Genomic DNA, 21,083 nt, shown 5'->3' with positions numbered 1-21,083 from the left:
ACAAAAACTTTGAAGCTCCAGAAAGCACATAATGGGAGCATAAAATTAATCCATTAGACTCCAGTAGTTTAATCCATGGGTGCTTCTCATTTACTAAAATGTGCATCCTCATTTCCTCACTCCTCTGTCTTTCAGACCGTGACCCGGAAACCGATCGAAGTTCACCATAATGAAGGATGGATCAATTCTCTAAATGCACTGCAAGGATCGAGGAAGCTTCTCCGAGAACACTTGAGCAAGGAAACACAGAAGTATCCTATGTGGAAGTCTTTTTGGTCGAAGCACCTGACACATGTTAATTTTCCTCCTCCTTCACATCTGACACAATTGTTTTAATTCATGTATCAAATTAGCAGTTTAAATCATTATTGACACATACTTCAACAGTGCATCTTATATTAATTAGATGTATAATAAATATATTATAATTTCAATAGCATAATGGCAAGCGTGCCGAGGTACTGCAGCTGTAGTCCGAGGAGCAGATGTGAACAGGGAGCTCTGTGCATTTTGCACATTTTATTAAAATTTTTGTCATGAATTGTGAGATTAGATACAACCTGATTATTTACTGTTCTAGGAAGACAATATGTCAAAGTCTAAATCCTCGGGCTCTGGAGATATTAAAAGACACTTATGTGCTCTGGATGATTCCCAGGATCAAAAGGCTGGAAGCACTGGTCTCATTTCGGACGGTGATCTCAAAGAAATATGCAGTGAATATATGAATGTGTCGCAATGCAGACGAAAGTTGTTGCAGATTTGGAAGATCTTGCTGTAATACGTCGATCGATAACTTCCATGGAGACAAAATTCTCTGAGTTGGTTACAAGATTGTCGGACGTTGAGAAACGGATCGATTATCTGGAGTCTTCGGAGAGGGAATTAGCTGCTAATCTGCTAGTGACCAAAATGGATTAGCAATGCGTTTGGGAAAAACTGGAGAATTTGGAGAATCATAGCCATTGCAACACCATCCAAATTGTTGGAATTCCTGAGCATGAGGAAGGCAGAGATATGGTGAAATTGCTAGATGAGCTCTTCCAGAGTCTGATCAACATAACAGGCCTTATTGACAAAGGAGGTCTAGGCCTACCCAAGATTTTGTTTTATTATTATGCATGCGGTCTCAGACATTTGGCTCAAAGGTCGCTTCCACCAGAGATAGACCATCCCTGGATTTCTATTGAACAGGAAGTTCTTGCCCTTATTTTGCCATTGCAAAGCCTTTCTATTAAACCAGTGGTTCTCAACCTTTTTTGAACAAACGCCCCCCTGACCTCTTCATGATCCTCTTTTTTTTGGTAAAAAAAAAAAACTGAAACAGAAGTTTCTTATTGTATTTAAACTACATGTAAAAGCCTAAAGTTGAGTAATATTGTGTTTGGAAAAAAATGCAAAAACACATGGATTGTTTGAAAGGTATTGCAAATGTATTTAGAAATTCAAACAAATTCAGGCTCACACACAATTTATTTTAAGATGAACCAATCACGTGAACAATAACGTAACTAACCTAAATGGCCAATGAAAAAGCAGCGGTCGTTTGCGCACTCAATTAGGCAATATATACTAGGCTTCAAATTTGAATAGCCTACAAACGGTCATTTAATTTCAAATGACGAACAAAGACGACAACAGCTCGGCCACCTGAACTGAACCGAAGAAAAAACGACGTCAAAAATAGCCACTTTTTTTAATTAATTACGGTCATTAGTGTGAGCCCTGAGCACTAATTATGCTCCTAATTATGTATTCCGCGTTATGTACAGAAAAAGCCGGTGAAAGCGCGCCTCTATTTTGCGCTGAAAATTCTCCGCCTCTTAAAAGCATGTGTAATTTAGGAAGCGGCTCTCTGGCATATCCTCCTGGTGAAGTGGCAGCAGTAATCCGAGCAAGACGAAGACATAGGCTAAGGAGAAGAGCTGAAAAGATATTTGCACAGTCCGCCTGTTGAGTACCTCTGAGTAACGCCCCCCATTTGTGCCTGAGCGCCCCCCTCTCTGCTGCCTCGTTCACACCGCCCCCCAACACTGTCCAAACGCCCCCTAGGGGGCGGTACCGCCCCCGTTGAGAAACGCTGTATTAAACTAACCGGAGTTGCTAAGTCACACCCCGTTATCTCGCATTTGCTCGCGCTATGGACAAAAGTGTCCAGAGTGTTTAAATCGGGCGTTTATTTAAATGTTGCCTCAAGCATATAGCTTAACCCCAAATTATGTTTTGAAAGTTCCCCTTTCTGCTGGTCAGAGTGGATTGTGAGGGGGTTACTTACTACACTCTGACCTATATGAGAGTGGAGTGTTTAAATCTTTTGAAAATTTGTTTCAACACTTTGAGATTCCCAGATCTCAATTCTTTAGGTATTTACAGCTGCGCTGATTTGACTTTGCTGAAAGGAAATTAGACCGTTTTACCAGTTGCACTGATACCTCTTGAATGATACCAAACATGTATACTTTTTCATTACAGAACAGGATAAGTCATAACGTTTTTGGTGTCCTTAGATTGACCTGAGGTGAGAGGGGGCAGATGTGAGTGAGATTTGTGTTTTATGGTCCTTGCTCAGTAGGGTGTGTTGTCTCAGGTGGGGATGCACTTCTGTGTGAGATTTATGACATTCGTTATCGCAGAGTTGGCCCAAGAACAGTATCCAATGGCATGGCTGAAGGTCTCCTGCGCGTTCTGTCTTATCGTGCGCATTCAGTTTTAGTTATTTCGTTCCAATTAAATAACTGTTATTCATTTTATGATCCCCGTTTATTTTATCTGACTCCAATTATACAAATTTCCAAGGATATATTAATGTTCCAATCTTTATTATTATTAAACTCATTTTAACATTTGATCTTCGGATTTAACTCTATTTGATATTGTACTTGTTCATTCGGATTCCTGTGCCAGACTTATAGATTTTAATAAGATCAGCAAGCAAACAGCGCAGCAGATCAGTTACTGTTCAGTACAGTGGAGGTTGCTGGTTCGATTCCCACGGCCACCACCATTGTGTCCTTGAGCAAGACACTTAACTCCAGGTTTCTCCGGGGGGATTGTCCCTGTAATAAGTGCACTGTAAGTCGATTTGGATAAAAAGCATCTTCCAAATGCATAAATGTAAATGTTCAAAATGCAAGGGTTGCTTTTGTTGATGTATTACAAACAGGGGGGTCAACAGAGGGAAATGAGTAATATGATGAACTACATAAAAATTAAAGGAAATCATGGACAAGGCAATAGAAAAGGCCAATGTGGATCCTCAATATCCTGAACACATTGATTTTCTTAAGTTCTGTAAGTTCATTATTTTAAATATGTCATGTCTAGGTGAAATATAGTAATTTGATAATTTTAATGTCTGTGTTTAATATTGTGATCACTCTGTCTTAAAGTTCTTCATATAAATATTTGTACTATCAAATGTACGTTATACTCATCTTTATACTTTTATACTTTATGCAAAATAACATTACCGGTAGCTTTCCATGTATGACAGGATAATGACAAGATCATTGTGCATGTGTTATTAAAACCCACTTCATGTGACAAGAAAGAGTCCATCGGAGGGAATGTCAAGTAAAAAATGGCACAGTAAGTATTAAGCTGAGAAGCAAAAAATATTTTTCGACTGGCCATCTGAAACAAGGATTCATTTGCAAAACGAAAAGTTGTGAGAAAACATAAATAATATTTAATAATAACAAGATATGGTCTTATGGGGGATTGAAAATGTGAACAAGGGGTGGTGGCGTAGTGGGCTAATGCACACAACTGTTAATCAGAAAGGGTGTTTGTTCAAACCCCACAGCCACCACCATTGTGTCCTTCAGCAAGGCACTAACTCCTGGTTGCTCCAGAGGGATTGTCCCTGTAATAAAAGCACTGTAAGTTGCTTTGGATCAAAGCGTCTGCCAAATGCATAAATGTAAATGTAGTATTGTAACAAGAGAGAGAATGTAGCACCTGTTCAAAATTATTTCAAAATAAAAAATGTAGCATACAGGATGAAAACATATTTCCATTTTTCTGTTATAGGGCAACAATGTTTGTCTCCGTGTGCTTGTTTTTGCTTTCTAGAATGTAATTTAGCTTCCATCTAAAATTATTTAATATAAATTATTTGATTATATATGATAAAAAATAACATCATAGCTATATATAACTATAACGACAACCTTATTTTTTAGGTTTATAAAATATTTAATTGGTAATTATCTTACATCCCTAAAATGTTATTCAGGAATTGGAATCTTTATATATATATATATATTTTAATTAAATTTTTGTACTATAAGTGATATGATAATAAAATAGTTTTTATATAATTTAATATTTGCAATGTAGTAAATAAGTACTGTATTTATGAATACAAATAAACTAAACTAATATAATTGTACTATAAGTATTTATAAGTACAAATAATCTAAACTAAAATATTTGTACTATAAGTATTTATGAAATAGTATATTTGTACTATAAGTATTTATAAATGAAAATATAATAAACTAAAATATTGTACTATAAGTATTTATGAAATAATATATTTGTACTATAAGTATTTATAAATGAAAATATAATAAACTAAAATAGGTGTACTATAAGCATTTAAAAATAAAATAGGGGGGTCTTTTACAAATAAACGATCTGCGTCTAGCAAACACGTGTTTCCGATCTGCCTCTGTTGACTTCCGGAAGCATGGCGGACACCGGGGCGTCAGACGACCACTGGCGGAGTGCAAGGGGAGTGTAGCAGAAAGCTGTATATCCTGAGGTTACAAGACATGACAGATGTGTCAGTCGCGGCGACAGGAGATGAGTCTTCTGTATGAGTCTGTATTAAGATCGTAGAGGTAGTGGTGTAGTAGTTCTCATCACACAGCTTTAGAATTACATTCACTGAGAAACACTGTTCGACTTTAGCACCTGGGAAAGGGACGTGCATGTTGATTAAGTGCTGCTTTGAGGATTGCACCGTATACACGCACTTTACTAGCCACATTTAAAAACACTTGCCATTTCATGACTTTAAACAGAATTGCTCTAGCTTCAACTGCCAGATACTGTGAAATCATCAGTGTAGCAGCTGGTAAACAAGCGCTCAGCTGCTGCTCTTCCGGGGGCCTCACCAGATGCTGCTCGAATTCTCCTTTTACAACATGCCAGGCCCCGTGAACGCTTTATTTAAGACTTCTTTTTAAATCCCCTGTTTAGCCGTAGAGCTGTTGAATTGTTTTGGGTGGAGTGCAATATTCTTTGTCAATGCCACCATCTCCTGCGGGTGAAATCCTCCTCCTGACCCTGCACATCCATCCATCCGCCATCCTCTGAGATAAACATGTAAGCTTTCCTTTAGCAACAATATTACGGAAAGTGTAGTTTATATTTATGACAAGTTTTCAATGAAGATGTTGTAGTTTACAGCTTTGGACACTCTTACGTGAGGCATTGACAGATGATACACTAGTAATTTCAGAGTCTTTTTACAGAAATTGGACTCCGTGTCTAAGAAATTGGTTTGGTCCATAAATTCCCAAGTGACTTATTGTGGAAGAGCTCACATGGATTTTATTTTTGTGTAGCTGCTTTACATAAAGCTGTGCCTTAAATGAATGTTCCGGTGTTGTATCGAATTGTGTTCCCCGTCAGAATCTGTTTCCCCCTGGCCCCTGTAGGGTATGAGGTGTAGGTTAGGGTAGTGTAGGTTAGGGTTATGGTAGGTAGGGTAGGGAAGGGAAGGGTTAGGCTTAGGTTTGTGCATTGGGGAACACATACTGACAGTGAAGAATGTTACCATCAGATACGGTTCCCCCCCATACAGCTCTTTTGGGCGGGAAACAGATCCCGACGGGGAAAAGGAGTTCGACACAAAACCTGTTTCAATTCAAGTATAGCTCAATTGACAGGATTTGTGGCAGCATAATGTTGATTGGCACAAAAATTGTATTCCTCATTTTTATTAAGAAATTGAGGTTGTGGAATGGCACTGGCAATGGAAGTGAATGGGGCAAGTCCATAAATAAACAAAATGTAAAGCCAAATATTATTAATAATTTTAATATTATAAGTGTTAACATGATCAGGGATTGATTTACAGACATTGTGGCGTTTACCAGATTACGGGGCTTACTGATGTTGTGTGTCATGACAAATTACAACAAAGTTGTAATAATGGATATAACTTTACACAGATAAGTAGAGTAATCGATTATCCGAGTACTCGTTAAGCTTTAAATATTAAACTAGTAAAAAAAACTACTAGAATATTATAATTGTATTTTTCTGAGTGACTGCTTTCTGTGGGCATAAAATTAAAACTGCTTCTCTCAACTAAATTTTGCTATTTACAACTGCATTGGTTGGCACTGTGGATGCATGATGTTGTTAAAGGATTAGCTGACCCCCAAAAATGCAGTCATTATTTGATGTTTTTGTATCACCTTAAAAGACTTGGAATGTACGTTTTTAGTGTGAGTGCAAATTTGTTTAGTTTTATTTATTTTTTAATCTTGATGTTGCTGTCTATGTATAGTGCTCATTAAAAAAAAAAAAAAACATGTTGCCAGGTTGAAGGTTGGACTTAAATTAAAACATTTAAGTAATTGATTACTTGTCATCATATGTGTTGGAGTACTCTCCTACAAAATGACTAAAAATGCCCATCCCTAGATTCCCTACAGATAAGGAAAATTAGCAGTTTATCACACTAACATCATGTTACCATGTGTAATGTTTACTTCTTGTGGCACTACTTTTAAAATCTTTTGTGTATTTTAATGTTTATGAACTTAGATATTCAAATATAAATTATTCAAATTTTCATAATCAACTAGTCGGTTGTTTGTTTGAATGACTAGTTGACTAGTCAGTGTTGAGGATAATAATGTATAATTATGCTCTGTTACGTTCACGTGACCCCATTCAGACACATTTCAGAAGGATATACAGATGCTAAGTGCTGGACGTTAACATGGTGTTTAATGGATATTTAACAAAGAAATAGACTTAATAAATATAACATCTTATTGCACATAGCTATCAAAGTCAAAAATAAGAAAGACTCCAATACAGAGCAGCACAAAACCACTTATGTGCATCCTGAACATAGAATGATGCTATCGAATGTAAACAAAGAGCTTTGGATTCTCGCAGCGCAGTCAAAAGCGCAGAACTGCATGATAATATTGCGGGTACGTATATACTTAATGATATTGTGCAGTTGAAACCTTTTTTACTGCAACGATTTATTCAAGCAGTGTCAGACAGAATCAGGAAAAGACTTAAAAGGGATAGTTTACCCAAAAATTATTTTGTTTACTCACCCTCATGCCATTCCAGATGTGTATAACTTTCTTCATCTGAACCCAAACAAAATTTATTTAGAAAAATATCTCTGATCTGTTGGTCCGTACAATGCAAGTGAATGGTGATCAGAACTTTGAAGGCACAAAAAAGCATATAAAGGTAGCAGTGGTTAAATACATATCTTTAGAAGTGATATGATATCTGTGGGTACTTTTTTTACTATAAGTTTCCACTTTCATTTTCACATTCTTCTCTTGTTTTTGGCGATTCACATTCTTTGTGCATATCGCCATCAACTTGGCAGGGTGGAGAATTTATAATAAAAAAAAAAGACTTAAATATTTATTTGTTTCTCACCTACACATATCATATCGCTTTTGAAGATTAGGATTTAACACTGGAGTCGTATGGATTACTTTTATGCTGCCTTTATGTGCTTTTGGACTTTTATAGTTCTGGCAACCATTCACTTGCATTGTATGGACCTACAGAGCTGAAACATTCTTCTAAAATTCTTCATTTGTGCTCTACAGAAGAAAGTCAGTCATACACTTCTGGGATGGAATGAGGGTGAGTAAATAATGAAAGAATTTTCATTTTTGAATGAATTATCACTTTAATCTCTCCACAGCACCTCACAAATACGGGGATATTACTCACAGCTGAGTATTTCATTTCCGTATATGTTCATCTTGAAATGTTTCGTTGATGCAATGCTTTGCTGTAACAACAGCACATTAAAAACCCTAAAGCGTTAAAGAGACAAAACTTCTTGCAGAGGGTTTTACTGTGCTGACTGTTGTCACTGTTAAGCACAGCAAGTTATCACACAAAAACGCTCTGAGAAGTTGCATCTCAGTTATTTTGAGAGCTTCCATTAAAACCACTAAAAATATTATTGTTAGAAGTTGACCCCACAAATCGATTACTCAGTTGTTGGAGGACTAGTCGATTATTCAACTACCCTAGCACATCCCTACCCTATTCACTTCAATTGTAAGTGTTTTTAAAAAAAACAACGACAAAAAACAAGGGGCGAGTAGAATTATTTTTTGTGGTAATCACCAGAATGCCACATGCTAGCTTAAATTATATTAAACCCAGAACGTTCCTTTAATGCCATAGCAAGCTAAAAAGCAACTGTGGCAAGGAAAAAACTACATATCCATTTTTTAATTTAGAAATAATTATGAATTAGACACTGTTTCACATTTTAATTGGGATAAATATATTATAGGAGCCCTGATTGAAAGGGTACATCAGTCTCAAGTTTCCATCTATTTGTGGAAAGAGCACCTCCTGCCTGACTCAGTGTGGAGATGAGTTTAGTTTGTTGAAACGCTAAACCATAAAACTACATCTTATATTTCAGAACTAAAAGCCACGGTTGTGTAGTTAACCAATCAAGGTAGAAATCACAGTAATTTGGGAAGGTTTGCTGTGAAGTGTGCTTGATATAGGATGATGTTTCTGTTTGTAGGAGTGTTCTCATGAGCTTCACTGTTGGACCCACCCATATACCATGCTGGAGCTGCTTGTTCGCCTTGGCCTCTTAACCTGCAGGAGATTCTCCTTGCCCCACCAGCCTTCTTGCCTACTGAGTCCAGGTGCTCTCACTAGTATGTACACCACACGCATGTACGGTGGAGGTGGGGGCAAGCCAGGTCGTCGCATCGGCCTAATGGGAGGAGGGCAGCCCATGCTGGAGAACCACCATCACCCACTTCCTCCTCCTCCACATCATTCACATGTCCATCATCCTCAAAATTACTCACCCGTTTATCAGGCTCGTCTAGATGCCCACCGGCCTCATTTTCAGACCCACCAGCACTACCACACACACTCACAAGTCACTCACCTCCCTCCTCCGCACTATCAATCCCATACACATTTCCACCACAGCAAGAAAAAGACGTGGAACTTCATCCATGAGAAAATGAGCTACGACACCTTCTTCACCATGAAACGGCTGATCGATCGCTCATGCATGGTGGATGAAGTTCTCCGCTGGGTCACCCAGAATCCAGGGAAGGTCTCGCACAATCACTACCCCATCGCTCTGCAGAAGATAGGTCAGCTCCTGGTACTTCAGCAGGCTGGTGGTCAGGCGGTTGGGAGTGGAGGAGCGGGTGAAGGAGCTTTGCACTCATCTGCTGGCGGAGGCTCGGGGGAGAGCGGCGTACGAAAAATTCTGGATAATCGGGATTTTCAGACGCTCTGTGATGCCATTGTCAATGACTGCTCCAAGTTTGACAATTTCAGCATTGTTAACTGCCTTTATGCTGTTGCTGCACTTGGTGAGTACTTCAAGTTTAGACCATTGGCTAAAGTGACCGAGCACGTTCTAAATGCCTTAAACTGCTTTACATTATTGAAGCATGGTCATATGTGGTTTAAGCAAATGTATGCATGCCTATTACCCGTTTTTGCATTGCTTGTGAACACATTTATCAGTGTTCTTAACAGTTTATCTAGTGTGCTTGGTGTTTACATTTTGACATTAAAAAAATGAATAACCCGACTACTTTAAATCTTATTTAAATGCAGGTTTCTTATTTTTTATTTGTGATAGTTATCAGCTTATTGGTGTGCATGTAAGCACACTTTAGTTGGGTAGTTGACAAATAACTTGGACATCAATTTTTTTTTTTATTTTATTCAGCATCTTGACTTAACCTTAAAATAGTCTTGGGTAGCCAGACCTATGATTATGGCAAAGGTCTGGGAACTATGGCAGCTTCAGTTGGCCATTTAGACAGGATAAGCCATCTAAATTACACGTTAAGCGACCAATTCCAGGCAGTTTTGTCATTGTAGTGCTTTGGAGCGGGATTATCGAATATTTATCATACAATAATAAAAGACCGACATGGGGAAAAAAACATTATACAATGGCATGCGAGTCTCCACGATCGATTGCACAGAAAACACTCTGGAAAAAAGCAGAAAATGTGTATACAATCGCAATAAAGTACAACACCGAAAACTCATTATAGAGAATTTCACAGACATAACTAAGAGTAAACAATTCAGAAAATGCAGCTCTGCTTGTGGATATACACTTCACATTCTGCTACGTGCCTTATATGGAACTATGAATATCTTTAAAAGTTTAAATGTCACTAACATGGCAAACGTAGGCAAATTCTGTGACTATTTCATCCTCAAAAGCACTCACATGATCAATTCAGCACCTTGTGAACATAACTTGCCTTCCATGCGAGACTGATAAAGCATCCTGTGTGCGTCTAATCGTGGAAGTTCCATCGAACAAGCCAATTAGGTTTGCGCTGAGTTGATGTAGAAAGCATTTTCCAGTTTTGTGTGCTATAAGCATCAGATGATTGGAGAACATACCTTGGTCATGCCGTCTGAGGCTGAGATTATGGTTAAAATTCAAAATTACTGTATGTATAAGGGAAAGTGTATACTTTAGATGCTGTATAGCCCTGCCGATCATTATATAGTAACTATACATTTAGTCAAAAACTGGGTTATGACTGACATTGGGTCTCTTAGACTATGATATGTCCTTTGACTGGTGGGTTTGCCTCAGCTATGCTGAGTTTCAGAATGAGACTATTTTATTATCCACATTTTTCTCATTTTCGTTGTTGCTGTAGCATTTTGGGTTTGTAGGGTATTTAACTGGTCACCATTTTTAATCAACTTAATCTTAATGTATGACATGAATTTTTGAAAGTACAGATATTCCTTGTAGTCTCAATCAATTTTAAGACACAACGATCAGCCGCAACATTAAAACCACATGCCTAGTGTTGTGCATGTCCCCATTCTGAGATTCTATTCTTCTCACCACAATCGTACAGAGTGGTTATCTGAGTTACAGTAGACTTTGTCAGTGTTCGAACCAGTCTGGCCATTCTCTTTTGACCTCTCTCATCAACAAGGCATTTCTGTCCACAGAACTGCTGCTCAGTGGATTTTTATGGCACCATTCACAAATCCCAGGAGATCAGCAGTTACAGAAGTCAAACCAGCCCATCTGGCACCAACAATCATGCCAAAATTATGTTGATGTGAACATGATGATTATATGCACTGCTGCCACATGTTTGGCTGATTAGAAAATCACATGGGTGGTTGTTGCCAGATGGGCTGGTTTGAGTATTTCTGTAACTGCTGATGTCCTGGGATTTTCACACACTCTGTACAATTGTAGTGAGAAGAATATTATCTCAGAATGTTATTCTGAGATGCGGGTTGGTGCTGTTTTGGCATCACGAGGGGGACCTACACAATATTAGGCAGGGGGTTTTAATGTTGTGGGTGATCAGTGTAAAGACATGCTAGTTTTCGAATAAAATATAGTATGTTACACTGCAGGACACTGGTTGACATATCAACTACCTTGTAACTGAAGTTTGTTGATTTTATTATATAAATGCTATCTTGTATCATTTAATTTATGTATTCTCTGCTGCTTTCAGGGCTGCCCAATGACTCTCAGATTGTGCAGGTGCTAGAGGAAGAGTCCCAGGCTCGCCTGTCCCAGTTCAACCAAAAGGACATCTCTATGGTTTTCAGCAGCTGCATGAAGCTGCATCCGTCCAGCCAGCATCCCTTGATCGAGTCGTGCCTTGCTGGGCTAGAGAAGCACATTGAGCGGGAGCGCCACCCCCAGACGCTCTTCCTCCTGCTTTCTTACTACCGCACTAAGTGGAGAGCACTGCGGGCGGCAGATGGAGCCTCCCCGGAACAGCTGATTGTGAACCGAAAGATCCTGCGGCTGGTGAAGCACACCCTGGCCAGTGTTAGCAGCGTTAGGGACCATGAGATGGCCCTGCTAGATGAGATGCTGTCAGCATGTGCAAGGGAAGCCAGTAACAAGAGCCTTGAGCTCATCTTCAGCTCTCACCTCTTCTACCAGAACAGGCAGGAGAAGTTTGTGAGCAGCCTCGCAGGTGAATTTAAAAATTATTTTCAATTCATTTGTATAGCACTTTTCATAGCAAGTGTCCAATTGAACATTCGGAAATTGAAAACAATCAAATGTAAAAACAGCAATCATGTTGTGTGTCATTTTCTGTTGACTGGTTAGAACCAGAGTTAGCAATGACCGATTTGTGAATTAATTACTCAACATAGGGCTGCTCCATTATGGCAAAAATCATAATCACGATTATTTTGGTCATGTTGAGATCATGATTATTTAACACGATTACTCATTGGCTTTGGAAACATCATGCATTTATTGAACTATTAAAAATAAATCAAACAAACTTGTCTTTTTAACTAAATATCCTTGAACTTGAAATGTAAACTGCACTGGGTAGGAGAGGAGGCTGTTTTATTTATATATGTATATGTGTATATATATATATATATATATATATATATATATATATATATACATATACATACATACATACATATCATTTACAGCAGGGGTGCTCACACTTCTCTGGAATGAGATCTACTTTTTTATCATGTTATTGCAGCAAGATCTACCATGTACAATAAAGGCTATATGTTATCACAATACCAATACTTGCCCCTTCAGAAATCAACTTGTCCCGGACAAGCGTTAATGTCGTGCCCTTGTTATTGTATTCATCATTCTCCGATAACAAGTTTTCTTCTGCAGTATAGCTCCTAATGTAAACGTACATTGTTTTAAAAGGGTTTTGGATATTATTTTAGAAAACAAGCCAAAAAATACTAATCAAAATGTATTTTGTTCAAGTGTATAATGGGCTAAAACTACACTCTCACCTTTCTGTTCACTTCGATCCATCTTTAACTCACAAAAACCAAACGTTCTCTTCTTTATAGAGATTGAATCGCCGATTTTCTTCACGACAAGACACACACACGGTTAACGTGACATATATTATGATTCACTACGTCATGAGCCATCACGTTATAATCCAGCTGCAGCAAACGAACGTGAGTGACGAGCATCCTGCACCAGATTGTGCATCGGCCAGGAGAAGATTCGATCTCTTTCCCGGTCACTTCACGCAATTTATAGACAAGGCACTGACCGTGAAGAGAAGTGGCAGTTTCTGAAATTATGTTCATAACCTGCTTCCTTATTATTTTAACTTTTAATAAAAGTTGCTTTAACGTTATAACGGCAGGGTGTTTTATTGCGAAATGGCACAATAATCGTTTAATCTCAATGATCTTGTTTTCATAATCGTTGGAAGGAAAATGTAATTGATAATTCAGATTTTATTAATCTCCCAGCCCTAACTCAACATGACATTCTTGACAATATTTTGTAAGTCATCCTGGCAATTAGACACATTTTCTAAACTTGTTTGGTTTCAAGAAAAAAAAGCTAAATTTAGATAATATTTTCTGAAAAAAATCTTGTTGCCAGAAAGTTAATGGGAATTGTAGGCCAACCTTCAAGCTCTGGTGTTGATTCTAGAAGGCAAATCCTTTTATCTTTTTCAGAGGAGTTGCCTAAAAAGGTTGAAAGCATCACACCTTACACCATGGCTCTCATTGCCAAGTACATCGCTCGCCATCGTCTCAGAGAAACACGTCTGCTGGATACTATTGCTGACTTCTTGGTCAAGAAGGGTGAATACTTGGACAGCAAGGTTAGAGAGGTTGTTGTCAGTGTATTTTGACTTGGCCCAAAGTAAAACAATCTAGCTAACTTTCTTTTCTGTTTTATGTAATGGTGATAAAACCAAACGATCAACGTATGTCAACGTATTGTCTCAAATGTTTAAATGTATCCCTCTCAACCTACGTTGCTCTGTCTAGGTGATCCAGAAGCTTGTGTTCCCATTCAGTCGTATGAGCTATCGACCGGCAAATGAGGCTCAGTTCTTCTCCAAATTGGAGATGGCGCTCGAACTAAAGGCTCTGAGCTCTCCCCTGGCCACCGTAAATATCCTAATGTCCTTGTTCCAGCTGGGTCATTTTCCAGGGCTTGTCTTGCACCGTGTCTTCTCTCCATCATTCATCAGTAATGTCACCAGTAAGTTAAGTTTATCTCTCCAAAACTCCACAAAACTTTAAAGAACTACAGTATGTTCAATGTTACATGATGCTCTGTTCTTAAAGAGACCGTAACAATATTAACAGTGTCCATAACATTTTTACAGGTTTAAGAGACACCACATGCATAAAAATGCATGTTACTTGGAGTCTTCTGTGTTTTGCAGTATTAAAATGTAATGAATATCAGCGATTTTACGAAACATTCGACTATTGAAATTCCTGAAATTGTACATATCTTATTATTATTATTATCTGGGACATCATTTTCTTTAGCCTGTCTGTTAATACAAAGTGCCAAAAAAGAAACTAAAACTCAATAACCCAGCACCAAAATTAAATAAAAAAGTTTTATAGTTGAATCTTGCAAAGTAATATCTGGGTCATGTTCAGTCAATACAAAATAAACAAAATAAAGTCTATTGAAATGTCTGGGTATGTTTCACTGCAAAATAAAAATAAAAAAAATAAGAAATTATATTGCGCATAGAAAAGACCATTTTAGGATCATCAAGATTTTTTACATTGTGACATTATTTTCTTGATAATTTACTCCTGGCACATTTATCCAAATTAAATTAAAAAACAAATGCTCATTGTAATTGTAGTGAAATACAGTAATGAAACTCATCCTGTTTGGACCCAAATATACAGTTGAAAGAGTGGATGAGTGAATGATTCTTTTACCCTTCTATAATTAAATTTGATTTTAATGGGATAGTTTAATAATTCACACAAAAACAAAAATACTCCCATTTACTTACCCTCATGCCACCCCAGATGTGTATGACTTTCTTTCTTCTGCAGAACACAAAGATGTTTAGAAGAATATCTCAGCTATGGACCATACAATGCATGTGAATGTGACCAGAACTTTCAAGGTTTAAAATCACATAAAGACCACATAAAATAATCCATAAAACTCCAGTGGTTTAATCCATACAGATCAAAATTTAAGCCCTTTTTAATCATAAATCTCCATTTTCACATTCTGAAAGTGAAAGCGGAGACCTATATTAAAAAGTGACTTAAGTATTGATCTGTTTCTCACCCACACCTATCATATCGCTTCTGGAGGCATGGATTAAACCACTGGTGTTTTATGGATTATTTGATGTGGCCTTATGTGATTTTATTTTTAGCTTTATAGGTCTGTTCAGCATTCACATGCATTGTAATGACTAACAGGCTGGGATAGTTTTCTAAAAATCTTTGTGTTCTGTAGAAGAAAGAAAGTCATACACGGATGACATGAGGGTGAGTAAATGATGAGAGAATTAAAAGTTTTGGGTTAACTATCCCTTTAAATCTATTCTGTATCTTGCTTGTAGACAGTCCGTATGCCCTGATTGTACGGCGGTACCTTTCACTATTGGATGCAGCTGTAGAGTTGGAATACAGGGATTACACTGGACCCCGCCTTCAGGAATCACATAAAGTGCTCATGTTTGATCGCGCACTAACTGCAGATGAGGTGAACCGCAAATACAGGTGAGTCTGACAATACTGTGCTTTCATCAATAAAAGCAGTCTCTCTTGGATGGCAGGACATGCCAATTTGAAAACTTTTATTTGACCGTGAAACTTCAGGGAAATGTTAATGATGAGCTCAGAGTGTATTGTTTGTATTTCAGTTATAAAGGTCTGGTTGCAGAGGCACTCAGGCAGCTTGTTGGCGAGCATTGCTACAAACAGGATGAAGTTCTAGCACCAGGATATTACACAGGTTCTTTCCTTTTTATAATGCAACCATTTCTGCCACCACATTTGCATTCAAACTTTTGAGTTTAAATGGAATTTATGGGCATTTCTCCTATGGCAGATTTCCTGCTGTGGATCGACAGCATAGGCCGTGTTCTCCCTATCAGGACTGGGGCACCAGCAGCATCATCAGGCACAGGTTCAATCCCATGTGTAATACTAAACTTAAAATCTCCTGAAGGGTCTGGCTCTGTCGCAGCTCTCACTACTGACTTCCAGAAGTTCTCCCCTTTTGCCCCTTCACTGGTGGTTGGGGGTGACAGACAATCAGGAGATGAGTCTGCCTTCCTCTCCACTCACATGCGCCCCCAAACAGCAGGAGCAACAGCTCAGAGAGTTGGTCCTAATGGAACTGTACCATTGGACTACAACCCATATTACAATACTTCAGATTATTACTCAAATCTAGCCAAGGAGCACTCTCTGGAAAGCCAGGACAGCTCCACCCTCAGTAGCCCCTCAGACTGCCTGACCCAGGCAGGGTCTTCTGTTCCCGGGGCCGTTGCCCCACAAGACTCCCTCTTCCAGTTCTCAATTGGAAAAATTCTGGAGGATGAAGGGGGTGCTGCCATCTCAACTGGAGCAATCCCTGGGCCAGACTGTGAGATCACTGCATTTTATGAAGGAGTGACATACCCAGAGGGTAGCGAGAGCAATGTAGTGGCCAGTTCTCCACTGCAGCTTCACAACCTAGAAAACCCAGAAGCTGACCAGACCACAGGAGAGCAATTGAAAAGGTCAGTCTGAAGGCTTGCCAGTTAGGTCTGAACCTTAACACAGACTGATCAAAATGAACCGAATGAAACAGTCGGTTTTGGAAGGAAAGATCCCATTCATTTTTTCCATAGGCAAATACATTTTTAACGATAACATACTAGTCCTTAAATACAGACCTACCATGAGCTGTGAGGATGTTAATCGATGGTATATGCTTCTGTTGAAGCCATCAGTCTGTTTTATTCCAACATAATTTGTTTTTACAAATTTTGTTTAATTGCATAATTCCTGGTAAGGAACCACACTACCCATGATCTACCAATCAAACAAGTGCAGCTATTATGAATGATGCTGTCAAGTTGGTCTTCCTACACTCTCAAACTATGTATATGCTGTATTTGTAAATACCTGAATATTTAGCACAAAATATATATATATATATATATATATATATATATATATATATATATATATATATATAATAATAATACACTGGCATGGCCAAAAGTTTGGAATAATTTACAGATTTTGCTGTTTCGGAAGGAAATTGGTACTTTAATTCACCAAAGTGGCATTCAACTGATCACAAAGTATATTCACATCATTATTTGAAAAAAGTCATTTTTAATCAAATCTAGGCAGGCCCCATTTCCAGCAGCCATCACTCCAACACCTTATCCTTCATGCTAATCGTAATCATGCTAAATTGCTAATTTGGTACTAGAAAATAACTTTGGTACTAGAAATAACAATATCAAACCCAGTTGAAAACTATTTGGTTCATTAAATGAAGCTTAACATTGTCTTTGTGTTTGTTTTTGAGTTGCCACAGTTTGCAATAGACTGGCATGTCATAAGGTCAATATTAGGTCAAAAATGGCAAAAAAAGAAATGTCTTTCTCTAGAAACTCATCAGTCAATCATTGTATTGAGGACTGAAGTCTATACAGTGCTTGAAATTGGGAAAAGGAAAATGAAGATTTCAAAAAAGGTGTTCACTACAGTCATCAAAGACAAAGGACAACTGGCTCTCTTGTAAAGAGAAGACTCAGGGCTGCAGGCCTTATGGGAAGAATTGCAAAGAAAAAGCCACTTTTGAAACGGAAAAATAAAAAGAAAAGGTTAGTGTGGACAAAGAAACATAGACATTGGACAACAGATAACTGAAAAAGAGTGTTATGGATCGTAACCCCGTTGAGCTTTTGTGGGATCAGTTAGACTGTAAGGTGCGTGAGAAGTGCCCGACAAGACACATCTATGGCAAATTCTACAGGAAACATGGGGTGAAATGTCACCCGAGTATCTGGACAAACTGACAGCTAGAATGACAAGGATCTGCAAAGCTGTTAGTGCAGCACGTGGAGGATTTTTTGATGAGAACATTTTGAAGTAGTTTAAGCTTTGAATTAATTGTAATCTACATTTTTCACTTTATTATTATATTTATTATTAATATCCTGACTATATTGTATATGACTGACACATTGTGATCAGTTGAATGCCACTTTGGTGAATAAAAGTACCAATTTCTTTCCATAAGAGCAAAATCTGTACATTATTCCTAATTTTTGGCAGCGTGTGTGTGTAATATATATATATATATATATATATATATATATATATATATATATATATATACACGCATGCACATATATAACATAATGTTTTTATACTTCTCAACATAAAATCAATAGTTTTATATTTAATTACATAATTCGCAATGCTTTATGGGAAGAGCTGGTTGGTTTGTATAATGGCTTAGAACTTTTTTTTTAATTATTTTTATGAAGGATTTTACATTGGAATTGCCTATTGAAGAAATAAATGTAAAAACTATTTCCGGAACCAAGATGGCTGAAAAAGAATTACAGCAATTTTATTGGCTTACACATTTATCCAGAATGAAAGTGGGCTTGACTGCTTTGCTCACCATCTTTAACACAAGCTATCTGTCCTTTAACATATGCAGGGTTATAATGTCAGTAAATGATAAATGGCATTATTGCCATAATTCTGATGTACTGGTCGGATCCAGGGCCATGAGAGACCGCCACCTGCAGTTGCTGGGCTACATTATACTACAGGTAAAAATTACATGCACTTATACCACAAGTCTGTTGAATGCTTGATTTTGATTGGTTGAGGGATGTTCTAAGGTGTGCAATTATTTTTCAATAAACGCACGGCTATGAAGTGGTTCCAGGTCTTATTTCAATTATTTAAAATAGCAGTACAGGCTATTACAGCAAAATAACCATACAAAATAAAGACATTGGTTAAGTAAATTGGATAAGAACAACAAACAATGTCTATAATATCTTACATTTATTTCAATTTCTGTTGAAAATTGCCCTTGCACTCTTGCGCTTGTCTCACACACTGACACACACACACACACACACACACACACACACAAACACAGAGACTCGAGTTGTGACCAACACACAGAGCCTTGATTTCATCGCACCCGCAACTTGATCAATACAAAAGTTTAATATCTGTGGAAAGCACCCTCACGCATACATACATACTCACGAACTTGACACATTGCCTTGATGTCAACAGACCCCCGCTACTTAATAAAACGGTTGTGGGCAATATGAAAGCTGTATACAAGAATGGTGATGTTGTTGCTGAGAAGTATACTTAAACATACATCTTGGCAATTTGAAGTGATGTAACTGCTTACAAGAGCTACAGCAAACACAGATAATACCAAATGCAATCTCTGTTTCTCTCTCTCTCCTGCTCACAAACACACACAATACATTGTTGCTCCAGTAAGTACTTAAACCAGCACAAGCCGTTACTAGTTCTAAAATGACGTTTTGAAACTAACAACGAAGACTTGGGCTGTATCAAAGCAAGACGATGAATCATCTCATTAGAAGAGAATTTTTGTGACAAAAATCTAAAATGTTTTGAGATTAAACACTGAATGATGTCTTAAGGTGTGGTGCCCATGGTATAAGTGGAATAATTGACTCCGGCTTGTTGAATTATTGGTTATTGTGGTCACATTACCACCTCGAGGTGTGCATTACTTTTCAATAATTAGTCATTTTTATTCTTTCAGACTGAAGATTAGTATCTATACTGTAGTTAGCCTGACATCAGGTTTATGTGAAATTAGATTTTTATGTAAAACCCTTAAAAATTTTTTTTTAAAAATGGTATTATTGTTGCTTTCCTTTTTTTTTTTTTTTTTTTTTACTGTACTATGGTACAGTGATTAGTATCAGATGGTAATAATAACATTGTAATTTTATATTTCCCTTGCTAATACATGATAACCAAGTACTTCAAAGTATACCATGGTGTCATGTCCATAAAACTAGTACTATGGTGTTTTTGGCACTATTTTGTTAGTGAAATTATGTATAATAATTTTTTATTTCTCATTTCATTTTGCTGTTCTTTTGTAGTTACCCTATCTGGAGCTGGAGAAGCTGAATGGGATAGAGGAAGTGAAACAGTATCTTCACAAAAAGCTGCTGAAGGTTCCTTTATGACACAATAAAGGCAGCGAGTGTGTTTGTGTGCTACAGAAAGCATGTGCAACTTTCAAGGTTTCAAGAGGTTTTGTTGTTTTCAGAAAGACTGTTGTGTGTGTATGTATGTGTTTTTGTGTGTGTGTGTCTGTATGTGTGTTTGTACACACAGGATGAGAACAGTTCTTGTTTTCAGCACAGAACATCTGTTAACACAAGGAATCTGTGTGGGTGTTATCTTAATTCTTTGATTATAGAGAAGCAAAATTTAAACTGGTGTATGGTATGTAGTCCTTTTAACTGTGCCTGGGTTTCTGAAAAATTTTACCACATCATAAAGCATACATTACTTACCCCCAGCCAACAATTAAAGGCCATTTAGCTTTCAGTAATGGAAATATTGATCATTCACAATTCAGTAGAACTTCTGGAATGTTTTTGGTATATTTGGTCATTGGTTTGATCACTAAGGGGTGAGAGGAGCAAGTTGTTTAATATTGTATGTGCCCAAGCATTTTCTTTTTTAAAATTTTTCATTTGATTGTGTCCCCACATCCCTTTTTTGTCATCACTGTTATTTTGGTGTGTTTAGGTGCAAACTTGGGAGTAGACACCAAGTTTGTATTGGGGGGTGTATGGGATATAGTATATTTTTATGGAAGTGAGGCACCCTGTGCACAAGTGTGGAGTGGTCTTTTGGTGAGCCGCAACTATTTGTATTTCTTTATTTCAGATGCAACCACCATAACCACAGCTGCTCTTTGATTTTAAATCTGAAAGAATTGATGGAAGTATATTAAAGGGATAGTTCACCCAAAAATGAAAGCTCTCTCA

The 21,083-nt window shown here is 37.6% G+C and overlaps 1 protein-coding gene across 1 annotated transcript; it reads left to right on the top strand.

The window, feature by feature from the left end:
* Positions 1–4,700: 4,700 nt before the first annotated feature.
* Positions 4,701–20,863, top strand: LOC127648585 (uncharacterized). Its single transcript, XM_052133234.1, has 10 exons — positions 4,701–5,334; positions 8,780–9,596; positions 11,751–12,224; positions 13,726–13,874; positions 14,044–14,260; positions 15,612–15,771; positions 15,915–16,006; positions 16,103–16,778; positions 18,728–18,842; positions 20,184–20,863. Exons 2-10 carry the CDS (start codon positions 8,822–8,824, stop codon positions 20,268–20,270), a joined length of 2,745 nt encoding a protein of 914 aa, XP_051989194.1. The 5' UTR covers positions 4,701–5,334; positions 8,780–8,821; the 3' UTR covers positions 20,271–20,863.
* Positions 20,864–21,083: the final 220 nt, after the last annotated feature.

This window comes from Xyrauchen texanus, chromosome 9, assembly GCF_025860055.1.
Source record: "Xyrauchen texanus isolate HMW12.3.18 chromosome 9, RBS_HiC_50CHRs, whole genome shotgun sequence".
NCBI classification, from domain to species: Eukaryota; Metazoa; Chordata; class Actinopteri; order Cypriniformes; family Catostomidae; genus Xyrauchen; species Xyrauchen texanus.
Note: the sequence above shows the minus strand (reverse complement) of the source record. Positions and strands in the feature narration are given on the sequence as shown.

What these genes read in the sequence shown, in the direction of transcription:
- LOC127648585 (XM_052133234.1), top strand. Translation starts at nt 8,822, where the DNA reads ATGCTGGAGCTGCTTGTTCGCCTTGGCCTCTTAACCTGCAGGAGATTC. An exon ending in GTGAATACTTGGACAGCAAG is followed by an intron (nt 13,875 to 14,043) that starts GTTAGAGAGGTT and finishes TGCTCTGTCTAG; the next exon opens with GTGATCCAGAAGCTTGTGTT. An exon ending in GAGGTGAACCGCAAATACAG is followed by an intron (nt 15,772 to 15,914) that starts GTGAGTCTGACA and finishes TTTGTATTTCAG; the next exon opens with TTATAAAGGTCTGGTTGCAG.